Source organism: Sinohyriopsis cumingii, chromosome 16 (genome assembly GCF_028554795.1).
Source record: "Sinohyriopsis cumingii isolate HCF-2022 chromosome 16, ASM2855479v2, whole genome shotgun sequence".
Taxonomy (NCBI): Eukaryota; Metazoa; Mollusca; class Bivalvia; order Unionida; family Unionidae; genus Sinohyriopsis; species Sinohyriopsis cumingii.
The window spans coordinates 4,858,645-4,874,322 of NC_142976.1; the positions used below are offsets into that span (position 1 = coordinate 4,858,645).

The 15,678-nt window shown below is 33.8% G+C and overlaps 1 protein-coding gene across 4 annotated transcripts in view; it reads right to left on the reverse strand.

The window, feature by feature from the left end:
- LOC149779856 (protein fantom-like) overlaps nt 1-15,678 on the reverse strand; it is a 197,238-nt gene that overhangs the window by 136,653 nt on the left and 44,907 nt on the right. For all 4 annotated transcript variants that reach the window (XM_089936526.1, XM_089936527.1, XM_089936524.1 and 1 more), the window contains exons 11-12: nt 7,776-7,881; nt 2,939-3,085 (exon numbers count right to left, since the gene is read on the reverse strand). In XM_089936526.1, the coding sequence (XP_089792652.1) occupies nt 2,939-3,085; nt 7,776-7,881 (253 nt within the window). The remainder of the gene's footprint in view (nt 1-2,938; nt 3,086-7,775; nt 7,882-15,678) is intronic.

Here is a 15,678-nt window from a genome sequence, read left to right on the forward strand (position 1 = left end):
TTACCATAACCTTTTTCCACTGTAATGGGGGGCCCCAATTGGCCAAGTGGTCTGAAGCATTCTCCATTACGGATCACTGCCATCTCACCTCTGTCTGCATGGGTTCGAGTCTCGGATTCGGCAAATGTGGGTATGTGAGAAAGCTTGCCAGTAGCTTCTCGTGGGTCGGTGGTTCTTTCCGAGGTTTTCCCGGGTTCTTCCTCCACCATTAGTACTGGCTGCCATGTATAGTATATCATGTGCTGAAAAATGGCATTAAACCCTACAACAACAACAACCACTGTAATGGTGTAGAACTAATTAATAGGTATAAAGTCACGTAGCATGAGAAATATCTTAAAACACAAATTGATCGAGTCAATGAAGCATGAATGATAGGTCACAGTTACCAACTTTATGATGAGGATGTAATCACAATGCATCCCTCAAAATCTTGAGCTCATGCAAAACCAAAACCTACGTCAGTAAAATGTGAAATATAGAACACAGTGATATTCTCTTTTGGTAAGGGTGTGGTACTAACAGACATGATATTGTTGTTGATGTGGAGTTTAATGCCATTTTTCAGCACACGATAGGCTATACATGGCGGCCAGTATTATTGGTGGAGGAAGAACCCGGGAAGACCCGAAAAGAACCACCGACCCACGAGAAGCTACTGGCAAGCTTTCTCACATACCCACATTGGCTGAATCTGAGACTCGAACCGGCGCAGACAGAGGTGAGATGGCAGTGATCCGTAACGGAGAGCACTTTAGACCAGTCGGCCACTCGGGGCCCCACAGACATGATATAGTTTGATGACTCTTGCATGTACATAGCTTGAGAAATAAACTTAGAATACACACTTTTAAAAACGTCAGTGAGGCACACGTGGTGACCTATGCTGTAGTACTACTCATCAAGATGCATTCCCTCACCAAATTTTTTGATTTCAGGTAAAAGAACATTCATGCAATGTGCAAAACTTGATCTAAATGCAACCAATACTGAGGGTAGTACAATACTAAGGGTAGTACAATAGCTTGCCTCTATTTCACAGAGGTCAGCTGAGAGATCATTTAAACAAACAACATCAACATATTTAAAAATAACAAACTCCAAAAAACTTCTGCTGTTATGAGTGAAAATGTGCATATGGCATGAGAGGAGAGAGTCCGATGAAACAATAATGTTATGTCAGTGCATAAGATCTCAAGTATTCAGAGCAGAATTTGTTTGACATGTTATGCTGGCAATGGAAAGGGGGTGGGGTTTACAGATGTTTGTAATCTTATTTATCCAGTAGCATCACAACTGTGATATTTGTCATGTTCAAGAGAACCATTATATGTCACATGTTCTATTCCAGTTAACTGAATAAACATTTTATTCCTGTTTTGAATATGAAAGCCACAGTCACATCCCTCCAAAACCCATATGCTAATTAAATATGGCACGAGGTTTAACTAAGAACAAGCTGACAATGGATTTCTGAGAAAATTAACTATCCAGCTTATTTCTAAGCATACGAACATGACCTTTTTAGATTTTCAAACATTTTTTTGTTTTGTTGTAATTTGCAAACACAAATCTAGTTATGTTCAGAAAGCAATGCCCAATGATAGGCCTATATTCAATGACAGATAGCAATGCCCAATGATAGGCCCACATTCAATGACAGATAGCAATGCCCAATGACAGGCCCACATTCAATGACAGATAGCAATGCCCAATGACAGTCCCACATTCACTGACAGATAGCAATGCCCAATGATAGACCCACAGTGAATGACAGATAGCAATGCCCAATGAAAGGCCCACATTCAATGACAGATAGCAATGCCCAATGATAGGTCCATATTCATTGACAGCTAGCAATGCCCAATGATAGACCAACATTCAGTGACAGATAGCAATGCCCAATGATAGGCCCACATTCAATGACAGAGAGCAATGACCAATGATAGGCCCACATTCAGTAACAGATAGCAATGCCCAATGATAGGCCAACATTTAATGACAGATAACAATGCCCAATGATAGGTTCACATTCATTGACAGATAGTAAAGTCCAATGAAAAGCCCATATTCACTGACAGATAGTAATGCCCAATGATAGGCCAACATTCAATGATAGAGTTATATTAGTAATAAGACAAAAGCAGACAAATAAGATAGTAAATTTGCTCATGCAGCATGGGGTGCTACACCCTGTATGTTTTCTAATTCTTGTTACCTTATAACATTGCAATGCAAGGTAACCAAGAGTCAACAGAATTGGAAAATAACTGCATTAGGACAGTTCTTACATTTTTTGTTCAATTCATGGCAAAATGACAATAAATTCAGAGGTTATTCCAAACACTTTGCACTGAAGCTCATACTAAATCATTGATAAGAATACAATCCTAGTCATGAGCATCAAACAACACAATTCCACATGATTTCATCTGAATTATAATTTTGCTGAAAAAAATCCTTTACTCTGACTAAACATTCCTTTCCACTGACCTAAATTAGCATATCCCTGACCTTTCCCTAATTTTCCTGAAAGTTCTTTGACTTTTATCTGACCAGTGATGGTCCTGGCTATATATTATGTATATTACATACAGGTGGAGGGCTGATAACTAAATAAAAACACAATAAATATGCATTAGGAGATATATCTATTTCAAATACAAAATCATTTAACTATACCAGCTCATGCTATTCCTCAATCATCCACAGTATCAATGAATGCCATGTTTTCAATAGGGTGTATCCACCACTTATATAAATACTGAACATGGGGTGACATGATCAGAGTAAACCTTGACCAATCTATGAAAAAATTAAATGTCAAATCTAATAAATGTGTGGGATAACAAACTAAAAGATGCTAACACAAAATCATGATGCCTTCTAAATACATAAAAATGATTTCATGAAAAACTATCTAATCAGTAGTACATACCTCTATCATCTTCCTCTGATTTGCTGAGCCCAGTTTTAGTTCATTATGAAGTTCCAAATTTTTATTCTGTTCTTCTTTTAACTGGATATTCAAGTTTTCCATCTCCACCAACACATTGTCATGACTGCGCTTGATTGTTCGCAAATTCTGTAATTTAAATCTTATTTTTTTAGAATACTTGCAATTTATTGGCAGAAATAAAATCAATTTGATAGAAACCAAGACAGCACTTATGCTGCAACAGAGCATTAAAACTGCAATCCTAGACTGAACTACTTTGTAAATAATATTATGACCTTGTTTTCTTCCAACAAGTAACATGTAAATGATGGTCTCACCACCAAATTTCACCAGATTGTTCAGTCTGGCAATAAAAAAGCATTATTTATATTTGATAATGTGGGTGTTCTGATAACCAAACTCATCTTCACTAAAGGTAAATTTGCACTGTGTTCAGTTGATTGTCTTGATTCTTTAATTGGGTCAACAACACATTTCTAGGTAAATAAAAAACACAAATGTTTTGGAGCAATATTTGGGCAGGGAGTGTATGTTTGTTTCACGTTTTGCTTTACCAAGGTAACTTCTTCACCAGATTGTTCATATCAAGATAAGAGTGGATGATGACAAATGTACTGGAAAACACCCCACATTATTTAGATGATTAATTATTCAAATGCACACCATCCCTTAATTAAATGCTAAATTTTCTGCCCAATCTTTATCATCCCCACCCATTCTGATTCCATGCCCAATCTTTATCATCCCCACCCATTCTGATTCCATGCCCAATCTTTATCATCCCCACCCATTCTGATTCCATGCCCAATCTTTATCATCCCCACCCATTCTGATTCCATGCCCAATCTTTATCATCCCCACCCATTCTGATTCCATGCCCAATCTTTATCATCCCCACCCATTCTGATTCCATGCCCCTTTTTCTCATGACTGGCATACAGTAACAAAATTATGTTATGCCATTTTTTATTTCTTTGCTAAGGAAATGCAGCTATATACCAAATGAATGGTCTGGTATAGTGTTGATGTTTTATGTCATGGCAATACTTCTTTTAAAGTTACCGTTTATACCTTAAACCTTATAGCTTACAAGGCTAACCCAAACAACATAGACTCTCATGCACCAGATGACCAGGATCTATGTTGTTTGTTCCACTGATCACACCTAAAAAAAACCTGCACAGAACCAGATATGCTGTGCATTATGGAACAGAAAATTGGGGCCTGTGAAGTTTGCGGTTGGACTTGACTTATAAGCAAGTATTGATGGTATATCACGCTGTGAGTAAAGTGATTAAAGACACACCATGGTGGCCAATCCTGGCTGTTCCAAATATAGGAATCAAAGAGTCTGACTCCTTAACCACTGAGCCAAAACAGCTCCTTCACATGCATGTAAAACAAAAGCATAAAGGCTAAGAAAGCCTGTATTTAATATGCTGTGTCCAAGGAAAGATGGCCAGCGAATTCCCCAGGATTCTCACACAGATGGATCATTTCTGCCCTGGCATTTTCATATTGGGGGACAGAATGAACTGACTCCTTAATACAGAGCTCTATATAAGCTGCATAATTACAAATATTATGCAAACAATATCTCCAAAAAAATGCACTGAGAAATTATGAAAAATGTGTTCAAATACAAAAAGAAATTAATTTTAAGCATATTGTCCAAAGTTGCCGGCATATTTCTCCAGTTGTATGCACAGTCCAATCTACAATCTATGTATGAAATGACAGTACTTGTTCATTTCAAGAATATTAATTCAAAGAGTACCATGTAATCAATGATTCCTTGTTTAGTCTTGGTCACTAAGCCATTTCACATAATCTCAAAGGCATGGTTAACATTTTCATGATTAAGACACAGTCTGTTATCATTGCATGTTCAGAGAATACACTATTTCAAAAATTGCAATTAGTTCCAAATCAGGGAGTAAAACACTCAATTTATTAAATTCTTATCAACAGTTCTAATATTTTTGTTTCCATAAACATGTTTAATCCATAATTTTTAATGCATAAAGGTAAAATTTTAACATAGGGACATTCTTGGGAGTACATGATTGTTATGTGCTTAAATCTACGGTATTATTTAGATATTCACTGAACATTCTGGTAGTTAATCTGGATTACATCCATTTGTTGGTTCAACAACAACGATGTACAAGATGTACATGTAATTGCTTAAGTGCTTCAAATAGTATACTTGTAAATCAATATAAAGTGTGATCAAGAAAAATGTGGCACGGTTAAAAAAAAATATATGAGCAAAGGAAAATTTGTCCACATTTTTTGTTGGAATAAATGATATGCTGTACAAAAGTACAGTACAATATAAGGTATAGACCATAAGTACTACATGGCCCATGTACAAAAGTACAGTACACTATAAGGTATAGGCCGTAAGTACTACATGACCCATGTACAAAAGTACAGTACACTATAAGGTATAGACCAAAGTACTACATGACCCATGTACAAAAGTACAGTACACTATAAGGTATAGGCCGTAAGTACTACATGACCCATGTACAAAAGTACAGTAAACTATAAGGTATAGACCAAAGTACTACATGGACCATGTACAAAAGTACAGTACACTATAAGGTATAGACCATAAGTACTACATGACCCATGAACAAAAGTACAGTACACTATAAGGTATAGACCATAAGTACTACATGACCCATGAACAAAAGTACAGTACACTATAAGGTATAGACCATAAGTACTACATGGCCCATGAACAAAAGTACAGTACACTATAAGGTATAGGCCATAAGTACTACATGGCCCATGAATTGTGAAGTCTTAAAATGTTTCCTTATATTTGATGTTGGAGAAATAAGACAATACATGGACATACAAATGCATACAAAATAATGATAAAAATTATCATGTATAAAAACAGTCATATTAGTTTATAACAATTTATTGAAATGGGAAGCTAACAAAAATTGGGACAGCTATTTAAATAGTTTTCAAATTTTCGATTACATTTCAAAATCACAGTATTACTGGTACTTAAAGCATTTTCAATTATATAATTCATATGCAAGTCAGATCAGAGTTTAAGACAAAGCCCAGGCATCCAGGTCAAAAAGTATTGACTTGTACAATGAAAAATTAGCATGTATGTATTTAATAGCATGTATGTATCTAATAGCATGTATGTATCTAATAGCATGTATGTATCTAATAGTGCTTTGTGACACCTCAGCACACAAGTAGCTATGTACTGACAAATAAAAGGTCAAGTTCAGGAACCACCAAATATGGAAACAAGATTTCCTACATTTAAAACCTTGCCAGGTGCGATCAGTAAAAGCTTAATAATTGACAGATAATGAATAAAAGCATCTCAGTGCCTGATTAAAAATGTCCATTATGCAAAGGGTTGACTTTTTATTCTCAGTTTAAAGAAAATACAATGTTTACATGCTCAGCATAAACTTTCTGAGATAAACACAAGTGAAACATTTTGTGAGTCTAATGACAAATCATCTTATACTGAAGCTGGGGGAGCTAATTACATATCAGAGAGAAAAAAACTAGATGACTATGTCTGATAACATCTGATGACAATCATCTTATACTGAAGCTGGGGGATCTAACTGCATATCAGAGAGAGAAAAACTAGATGACTGTTTGATAACATCTGATGACAAATCATCTATACTGAAGCTGCGGGATCTAACTGCATATCAGAGAGAGAAAAACTAGATGACTATGTTTGATAACATGTTCAACTGCTATAGATCTAGAATGTTACTTAAGTCAATGAAATGTGACAAATAAGTCAAATTTATATACTTTGAATGATGTCATTATATAATCAGTTACATCAATACGCTATAAAATTTAAAGTTGTACTGTTCCTCAGGACCCATTTCATGAAAATGTCTTAAAAGTTACATTTTTTTCAATCAAAAATTGCTGGATTTAGTACCTAAATTTAACTCTAGACATAAAGTTAAGCTGCTGTAGTTGGGGTATGGTGACTTAAAAGTGCATTTCCTAATGATAAACTGAAAGGTTATCCAGATTCTATCCAGTTTCTGACCACCATTCAATGGTATCTCTCTATTAAATCCCCTCATATGTCCAGTATTGTACATTTTATCATAAACAGTAACTACACAATTATTTAGTTCACAAACATACTTCAAAATAGCAATGGAAATCCTACTGGAGCCTCACATGAACTGGGCTAAGTTCTTCCCTTCAAGTTACATCTGTGGTGGCCCATGTTAATATTTGGCATAATTTTATGACAAATTAATACAAATCTTTCACTTGAAAATGTAAAACAAGAAAACGACAACAAACACTGAACACATTGTTCACATGAAGTTTCACCTAAACTTGCCACTCACCCATATCTGCACTGTACACCATCTGCAGTGCATATTTACAGATACATATGCTGTTATTTTACTAAGGTGTTAAATTTAAGATTTGAATTTTTGAAAGTTTATCATCAAATTTATGTTATTTTGATGGATATTTGTACAAATGTTAATATGACTTTCTAAGAATCATTTTGTACTGTTAACAGAATTTTGTCCAAAACCATAATGAGGACTCATTGCTTAAAATACTAATAATGATGTAAACATTATGTGCAGAAATTATGAAATAAACAATTAAAACAGGATTAAAACAAGGATTTAAACTGGATTAAACAAGGATTCAAAAAAGGATTAAAACAAAATGTAAAACTGATTTATTTGTCCTGTTTCTAGATGAATACCAAATAAAAACCCATTGTAAACAAACAACAAAGTTCAATATAAATCATAACCTAATGTACCTCTTCCAACACACTGTACTTCTCCTGCAAAGTTAGTAGTTTGGTGGATTTTTCTTTGACCTCACGTTGCAGCTTGATTAAATCAATGTTTTCTTGCACAGAAACCCTGCAAATAAACCAAAAATATAATTTTTTCCATGAATTAGAAGGACTAACAAAAACAGTATCAAAAGACTAATAAAGACTATCCAAATGGAGCAAACATAACATAAATATCACCAATGTATTGTAAATAATAAAGAACCCATTCTAAACTTAGGACAAAAACATGTCAGACCTTGAATTTAGGTCCTTGTGAGAGGAAAATTCATATACTTATCAAAAAGTTATAATTTACAAACAAACAGTTCACCTCTAATAAACGAAGTCTGAGAAAATCATCCAAGGAACTGATGTTCTCCTTGTCAGTTCTAACAACTTAAGTCTGAGAAAATTATTAAATGCCCCTTTGGAAGGTGCTGATGTTCGTCTTGTCAATTCTAACAACTTAAGTCTGAGAAAATTATTAAATGCCCCTTGAAGGGACTGATGTTCTTCTTGTTCATTCTAACAAATTAAGTCTGAGAAAATTATTAAATGCCCCTTGAAGGGACTGATGTTCTTCTTGTTCATTCTAACAAATTAAGTCTGAGAAAATTATTAAATGCCCCTTTTAAGGTACTGATGTTCTTCTTGTCAAATCTAACAAATTAAGTCTGAGAAAATTATTAAATGCCCCTTTTAAGGTACTGATGTTCTTCTTGTTCATTCTAACAAATTAAGTCCGAGAAAATTATTAAATGACCTTTGAAGGGACTGATGTTCTTCTTGTCAGTTCGAACAACTTAAGTCTGAGAAAATTATTAAATGCCCCTTGAAGGGCTGATGTTCTTCTTGTTCATTCTAACAAATTAAGTCTGAGAAAATCATCAAGTGCCCCTTGAAGGGGCTAATGTTCTTCTTGTCAGTTCTAACAACTTAAGTCTGAGAAAATTATTAAATGCCCCTTGAAGGGACTGATGTTCTTCTTGTTCATTCTAACAAATTAAGTCTGAGAAAATTATTAAATGCCCCTTGAAGGGACTGATGTTCTTCTTGTCAAATCTAACAAATTAAGTCTGAGAAAATTATTAAATGCCCCTTGAAGGGACTGATGTTCTTCTTGTCAAATCTAACAAATTAAGTCAGAGAAAATTATTAAATGCCCCTTGAAGGGACTGATTTTCTTCTTGTTCATTCTAACAAATTAAGTCTGAGAAAATCATTAAGTGCCCCTTGAAGGGACTGATGTTCTTCTTGTCAAATCTAACAAATTAAGTCTGAGAAAATCATTAAGTGCCCCTTGAAGGGACTGATGTTCTTCTTGTCAAATCTAACAAATTAAGTCTGAGAAAATTATTAAGTGCCCCTTGAAGGGACTGATGTTCTTCTTGTCAAATCTAACAAATTAAGTCTGAGAAAATTATTAAATGCCCCTTGAAGGGACTGATTTTCTTCTTGTTCATTCTAACAAATTAAGTCTGAGAAAATCGTTAAGTGCCCCTTGAAGGGACTGATGTTCTTCTTGTCAAATCTAACAAATTAAGTCTGAGAAAATTATTAAGTGCCCCTTGAAGGTACTGATGTTCATCTTGTCAAATCTAACAAATTAAGTCTGAGAAAATCATTAAGTGCCCCTTGAAGGTACTGATGTTTGTCTTGTCAAATCTAACAAATTAAGTCTGAGAAAATTATTAAATGCCCCTTGAAGGGACTGATGTTCTTCTTGTCAAATCTAACAAATTAAGTCTGAGAAAATCGTTAAGTGCACCTTGAAGGGACTGATGTTCTTCTTGTCAAATCTAACAAATTAAGTCTGAGAAAATCATTAAGTGCCCCTTGAAGGGACTGATGTTCTTCTTGTCAAATCTAACAAATTAAGTCTGAGAAAATTATTAAATGCCCCTTGAAGGGACTGATGTTCTTCTTGTCAAATCTAACAAATTAAGTCTGAGAAAATCATTAAGTGCCCCTTGAAGGGACTGATGTTCTTCTTATCAAATCTAACAAATTAAGTCTGAGAAAATTATTAAATGCCCCTTGAAGGGACTGATGTTCTTCTTGTCAAATCTAACAAATTAAGTCTGAGAAAATTATTAAGTGCCCCTTGAAGGTACTGATGTTCTTCTTGTCAAATCTAACAAATTAAGTCTGAGAAAATCATTAAGTGCCCCTTGAAGGGATTGATGTTCTTCTTGTCCATTCTAACAAATTAAGTCTGAGAAAATTATTAAGTGCCCCTTGAAGATACTGATGTTCATCTTGTCAAATCTAACAAATTAAGTCTGAGAAAATCATTAAGTGCCCCTTGAAGGTACTGATGTTCGTCTTGTCAAATCTAACAAATTAAGTCTGAGAAAATCATTAAGTGCCCCTTGAAGGTACTGATGTTCTTCTTGCCAAATCTAACAAATTACGTCTGAGAAAATCATTAAGTTCCCCTTGAAGGTACTGATGTTCGTCTTGTCAAATCTAACAAATTAAGTCTGAGAAAATCATTAAGTGCCCCTTGAAGGTACTGATGTTCGTCTTGTCAAATCTAACAAATTAAGTCTGAGAAAATCATTAAGTGCCCCTTGAAGGTACTGATGTTCTTCTTGCCAAATCTAACAAATTACGTCTGAGAAAATCATTAAGTTCCCCTTGAAGGTACTGATGTTCGTCTTGTCAAATCTAACAAATTAAGTCTGAGAAAATCATTAAGTGCCCCTTGAAGGTACTGATGTTCATCTTGTCAAATCTAACAAATTAAGTCTGAGAAAATCATTAAGTGCCCCTTGAAGGTACTGATGTTCGTCTTGTCAAATCTAACAAATTAAGTCTGAGAAAATCATTAAGTGCCCCTTGAAGGGACTGATGTTCTTCTTGTCAAGAAAAATGTTTAGGATGAAATTATTAGTTGGTTTCTTTCCTCCAATAATTATTTTGCAATTTGGAGTATTAGAATCATCTAAGGTATTCTTGAGAAATCCCAATTATTTATTGTTATTTATGTTAACATGTTCACAAGTGTACAATACATATGTGCAGATAAGCGACACTTTTAATAATTGAAAAATCAACAAAAAATAGTTATCTATTTTGACACAGTTAAAATTCACACAGTTTTCTTACAGAGGCAGGGATCTTCCCATCAATTTTTCAGATGTGGGTTATCATGACACTAACTGCATACTATCAATGATATATGATTTAACAAACACATTTTTGATTAGAAATTATGCTCCAGTCAGAGTTTTATTTGCATTTATCAATACAATAATGATTACGATGAATGATATTTAGAAATATGATTTGTGAATGCTTAAAATAGCAAAACAATTCTTTTGTTTTAAAACTGTGTTGAATCCTGACAGGTTCCTACACTCATCTGACATATTCTTCTAAATCTCACATCTGCTATCCTTTATTTTAGAACTAAAACATTTAATTCACTCTTGGTGCAAAATCTGTCCAGGCAAATTTTAACATTGTTATAATGTTATTTCCAAGGTATTATTCTTTTATGTGTGTAATATGCAGCCAATGATATTCCGATGAAAGGTCAAGCCTCTATCCTTGGACTGCCTGAGATCACATCCTCCATACATATCAACAAGTCAGGAATGGGTTTTTTTCCAACCCTGTAGTGTGTTATATAATGAATTCATTCAAAGAAATGCTGCCAGGATTTTATCTAAAGCTCTCCCCTTGTCAGCAAAATAAGGGAGGAGTAGAACTAAAGGAGGGGGAGGAGGAAGTGGCCATAGTTCAATACTTGCCTAAAATTTCTATATCAGTCTCTCTTTCTCCCTCTACTCTGTCAGAGCTTGATTGAAATCATAATCTTTAAAAAATGTTGCCTCTAGTTGTATCAGCATTAATCTCTTGATTGTTTCTGAGCTTAATGTTCCTTATCTGTGTATAAATACTGTACTATGCTGAGAACTCCCCTTTCAATGTTTGCCATCTGCAGGGACAGGTACATAGCTAGCTTAGCCAACTTGAATAAGTTGGGAAACTGTTCCTTATGGTTGTTATGTACAAATTTCCACAACTCACAGGTATTATCTTGTTGATACTTCTGCTCCAAAATAAGATTTTTCACTAACCAAAGCTATGCCAAAGTTTCACTCTGTAGAATCAGTGCTTTACTGACTATTATACCAGATTTCTTATCTGTTTCATAATGCTGTATTAGGGTTTTTAGTACCATAGTCTGCATGTCCAGATAGAGGTATTTGGATCAAAAAAATGTCTTTATTTCTAAATTTCATTTTTTATTCTTATTTATTCAGTTCATCTTAACCCTTATACAGCCATTTAGTTTTGTAGCACACAATCCTGCAGGGCTACACTGTTTGAGATAGAAATGAAAATTGCACTCTGCTTTTAAACTGTTTGTATTTTAATTAGGCTTGGCATTCTTTCTTTTCTATGTTTAATCTCAAATACAGCTAAATTGGGGATTGGCCACCATGCCATCTAATTCTGTTCATCCAGCATGTACATCAGACCTGTATTTAATGCCATTTCAGGCTCAAAATCACTCACTGGTATATCTATGAACACTTTCAAGCTCCAACAATCTGATATACTTCTTAACTTTAAAATTGTTGTCATCATAACTAGCATAAGCCAGTATTTGCCAAAAGAAATCATCATCTGAAGATGGACCATGCTGGGAATAGGCCATTTTAGGGCTTTTTTTTTGTAGCCATATTTAAAATATGCATTTGTAAAACTTCCTTGATGCAAGGTACAAACTACAATTATAATGCTTGTTCCAGGGCCCAATGTACCAATCAAATTTAATTTAACCATTCATGTCAAGCTGAAGAACCAGATGTGTAAACAGTTGCCTACATGATAAAGACATGTTGCAACAAACACTACTGGTGTGACTTACATCACGACAAGAACTTTAAGGGTTAACAGTTTTTAAAATAATTGTACACTGCACTGAATGAATGACTTCAAATGCAAATAATGATGACCTGCTGCAGTAGATTTTGATGAGTGACAGCAATAATGAGGAGGAAATCAGGGCATTTACATCCACGCACTGTAATGAACACTGTTAATTACTGAATGGACTAATTTAGTTTTCATGTCTTGTAAACATCTGTGCATAATCAGAACTTTAGTGTAATTACTTTTAGGTTTGAATATTTTACTTACTTTCTGTTGGTAATATATTTACATTTCCACCTACTGTTAGTGAAATTAGGCATGTAGCAACTGTCATTTCATTTTCTTAACATATATAACTGGCTTTAATCTTTTCACTACTATGTATGATAATGGTAAATTAGCTGAATATTCTCCTGGGAACAATCAACACCATAAAGAAACATGTAATACAACCCATTACATAATTGTCATTCAATTTTCTTTATTTCACATTCATATATCAAATCTCATAATTCGTAACACTCAGATATAATCAAATGATTATAGGAAAAACAGGTACACAGTAATGGTTTTAAAACTGTAAGTTACCTTTATCTGAATTAATGACATAGGCTACAAATTTACGGTCAAATATGTAGGTTCAACTTATTTGTGGAAATGACTTATCTTAGAGCATATATATATATGACATTAGACCTTGAATCTTAGATCACAGGAGCTTATCATTGTCTCTCAAATAATCATGATGTTAACCACTAACCAAATTTTGTTAAACTCTGTTGATACTACTTGTTTGAATTATTGATTTTTGCAGGTCATTGTAATTCATAAGCCCATTTTATGACCACTGACCTTAAACCCAAAGTAGCAAGAAATTCATTGTACTCACTCAAGGTATTCTTCTGATATACACAAGTTACAGGATTTATATTCCATTCATACTTATTGACGTTAAGATTCATATTCCATTCATACTTATTGATGTTATGATTCATATTCCATTCATACTTATTGACATTATGATTCATATTCCATTCATACTTATTGACGTTATGATTCATATTCCATTCATACTTATTGACGTTATGATTCATATTCCAGTCATACTTATTGACATCATATTCATATTCCATTCATACTTATTGACGTTATGATTCATATTCCATTCATATTTATTGACATTATGATTCATATTCCATTCATATTTATTGACATTATGATTCATATTCAATTCACACTTATTGACATTATGATTTATATTCCATTCATACTTATTGACATAATGATTCATATTCCATTCATACTTATTGACATTATGATTCATATTCCATTGACATTATGATTCATATTCCATTCGTACTTATTGACATTATGATTCATATTCCATTCATATTTATTGACATTATGATTTATATTCCATTCATACTTATTGACATTATTATTCATATTCCATTCATACTTATTGACATTATGATTCATATTCCATTCACACTTATTGACATTGTGATTCATATTGACATTATGATTCATATTCAATTCACACTTATTGACATTATGATTTATATTCCATTGACATTATGATTTATATTCCATTCATACTTATTGACATTATGATTCATATTCCATTCATACTTATTGATATTATGTTGCTCACTTGCCACTACATTACAAAATTGGAGTCATAAATCTTGACACCAATACTGCACAAAGTGGTGATAAGGATACTGGATTTGCAACCAGAAAGATGCAAGTTTAAATCCTACCCATATCAGGCTGGGTCAACCACCACTGAGCAACGCACTTTCCTTCAGTTGCCTCAGCATATAACCTTTTGTGTGCTGATGTGCTGACAAACAAAAAATACACAGCAAGTGCAGCCAAATCTGTCTGATATATTGATAAAACACAACTAGCTCTCAAAGTTTGATCAAGATGGATTTTTGTATTTTTAGGAGCAGCAACCATATTTGATGACAGGGATCATTTGATGACAGATAGGGATCATTTGATGACAGATAGGGATCATTTGATGACAGATAGGGATCATTTGTCCAAAATTTCAAGCAATTATTACCAATTCTGTCAATTTGGTCAAATTGCATTAAGTGGTTCTGGATAACACATTTAAACAATTTTCTATTTTATGTAATGGTGGTCAGATTTAATGGCAAATCAACGTCAATAGTATAAATATGAAAGCCCTTAATGCCAGAATATTCTATGTCACATTTTGTTAAATTCTGCAGAACTTTTTCTGAGTGGTTTTTGACAAACAGCTCTTTAAAGACCTTTTTAGTTTGAGTAATTTTTGGCCATGTCCAAACATGTAAGCCATACAAGCCATGATGCTCTGTCCAGGTCAAATTTTGTTCAGTGGGTTTTTTTAAAAGTTATTTAAAGTATTTTCTACTTTTAATAATGCTAGCAATATCAGATGGCAGAACATAATCATTTGTGAAAATCATAATGAATATATTACAGAATGATCAGTGTCAAATATCATCAAATTCTTTCAGTGGTTTTTGAGATGTCATTTAAAGGTTGCTGTTTTTCAATTTTGATATAATGGTGGTCATTCATATGTATAAGCAGAGTAGCATAATTTGTACAAATATGAATACAATCTATGCCAGGATGCTTTCGGTCAAATTCAATGAGCAGTTCTTGAAAAAAGTTTTTCTATTTTTAGTAATGGTGGCCATACTAAATGGGGGATCATCAAATTTGATAGGCCATGATGCCAAAATGGATCATCAAATTTGATAGGCCATGATGCCAAAATGTTCCCTGTAAAATCATATCCTAATTGGTCAAGCATTATAGGAGAAGTTGTAAATATCAACGATGGTCCATAACTATAACTTCACTAGGCCTCATGGTTAAATATCACTAAAACTGATGGAAGGAAACTTGCAAGACTGCAATATACTGAAGATCACAAACATTACCGAATATATTTTAGCAAATTTAGAAAGCAAACCAATTGTTATGA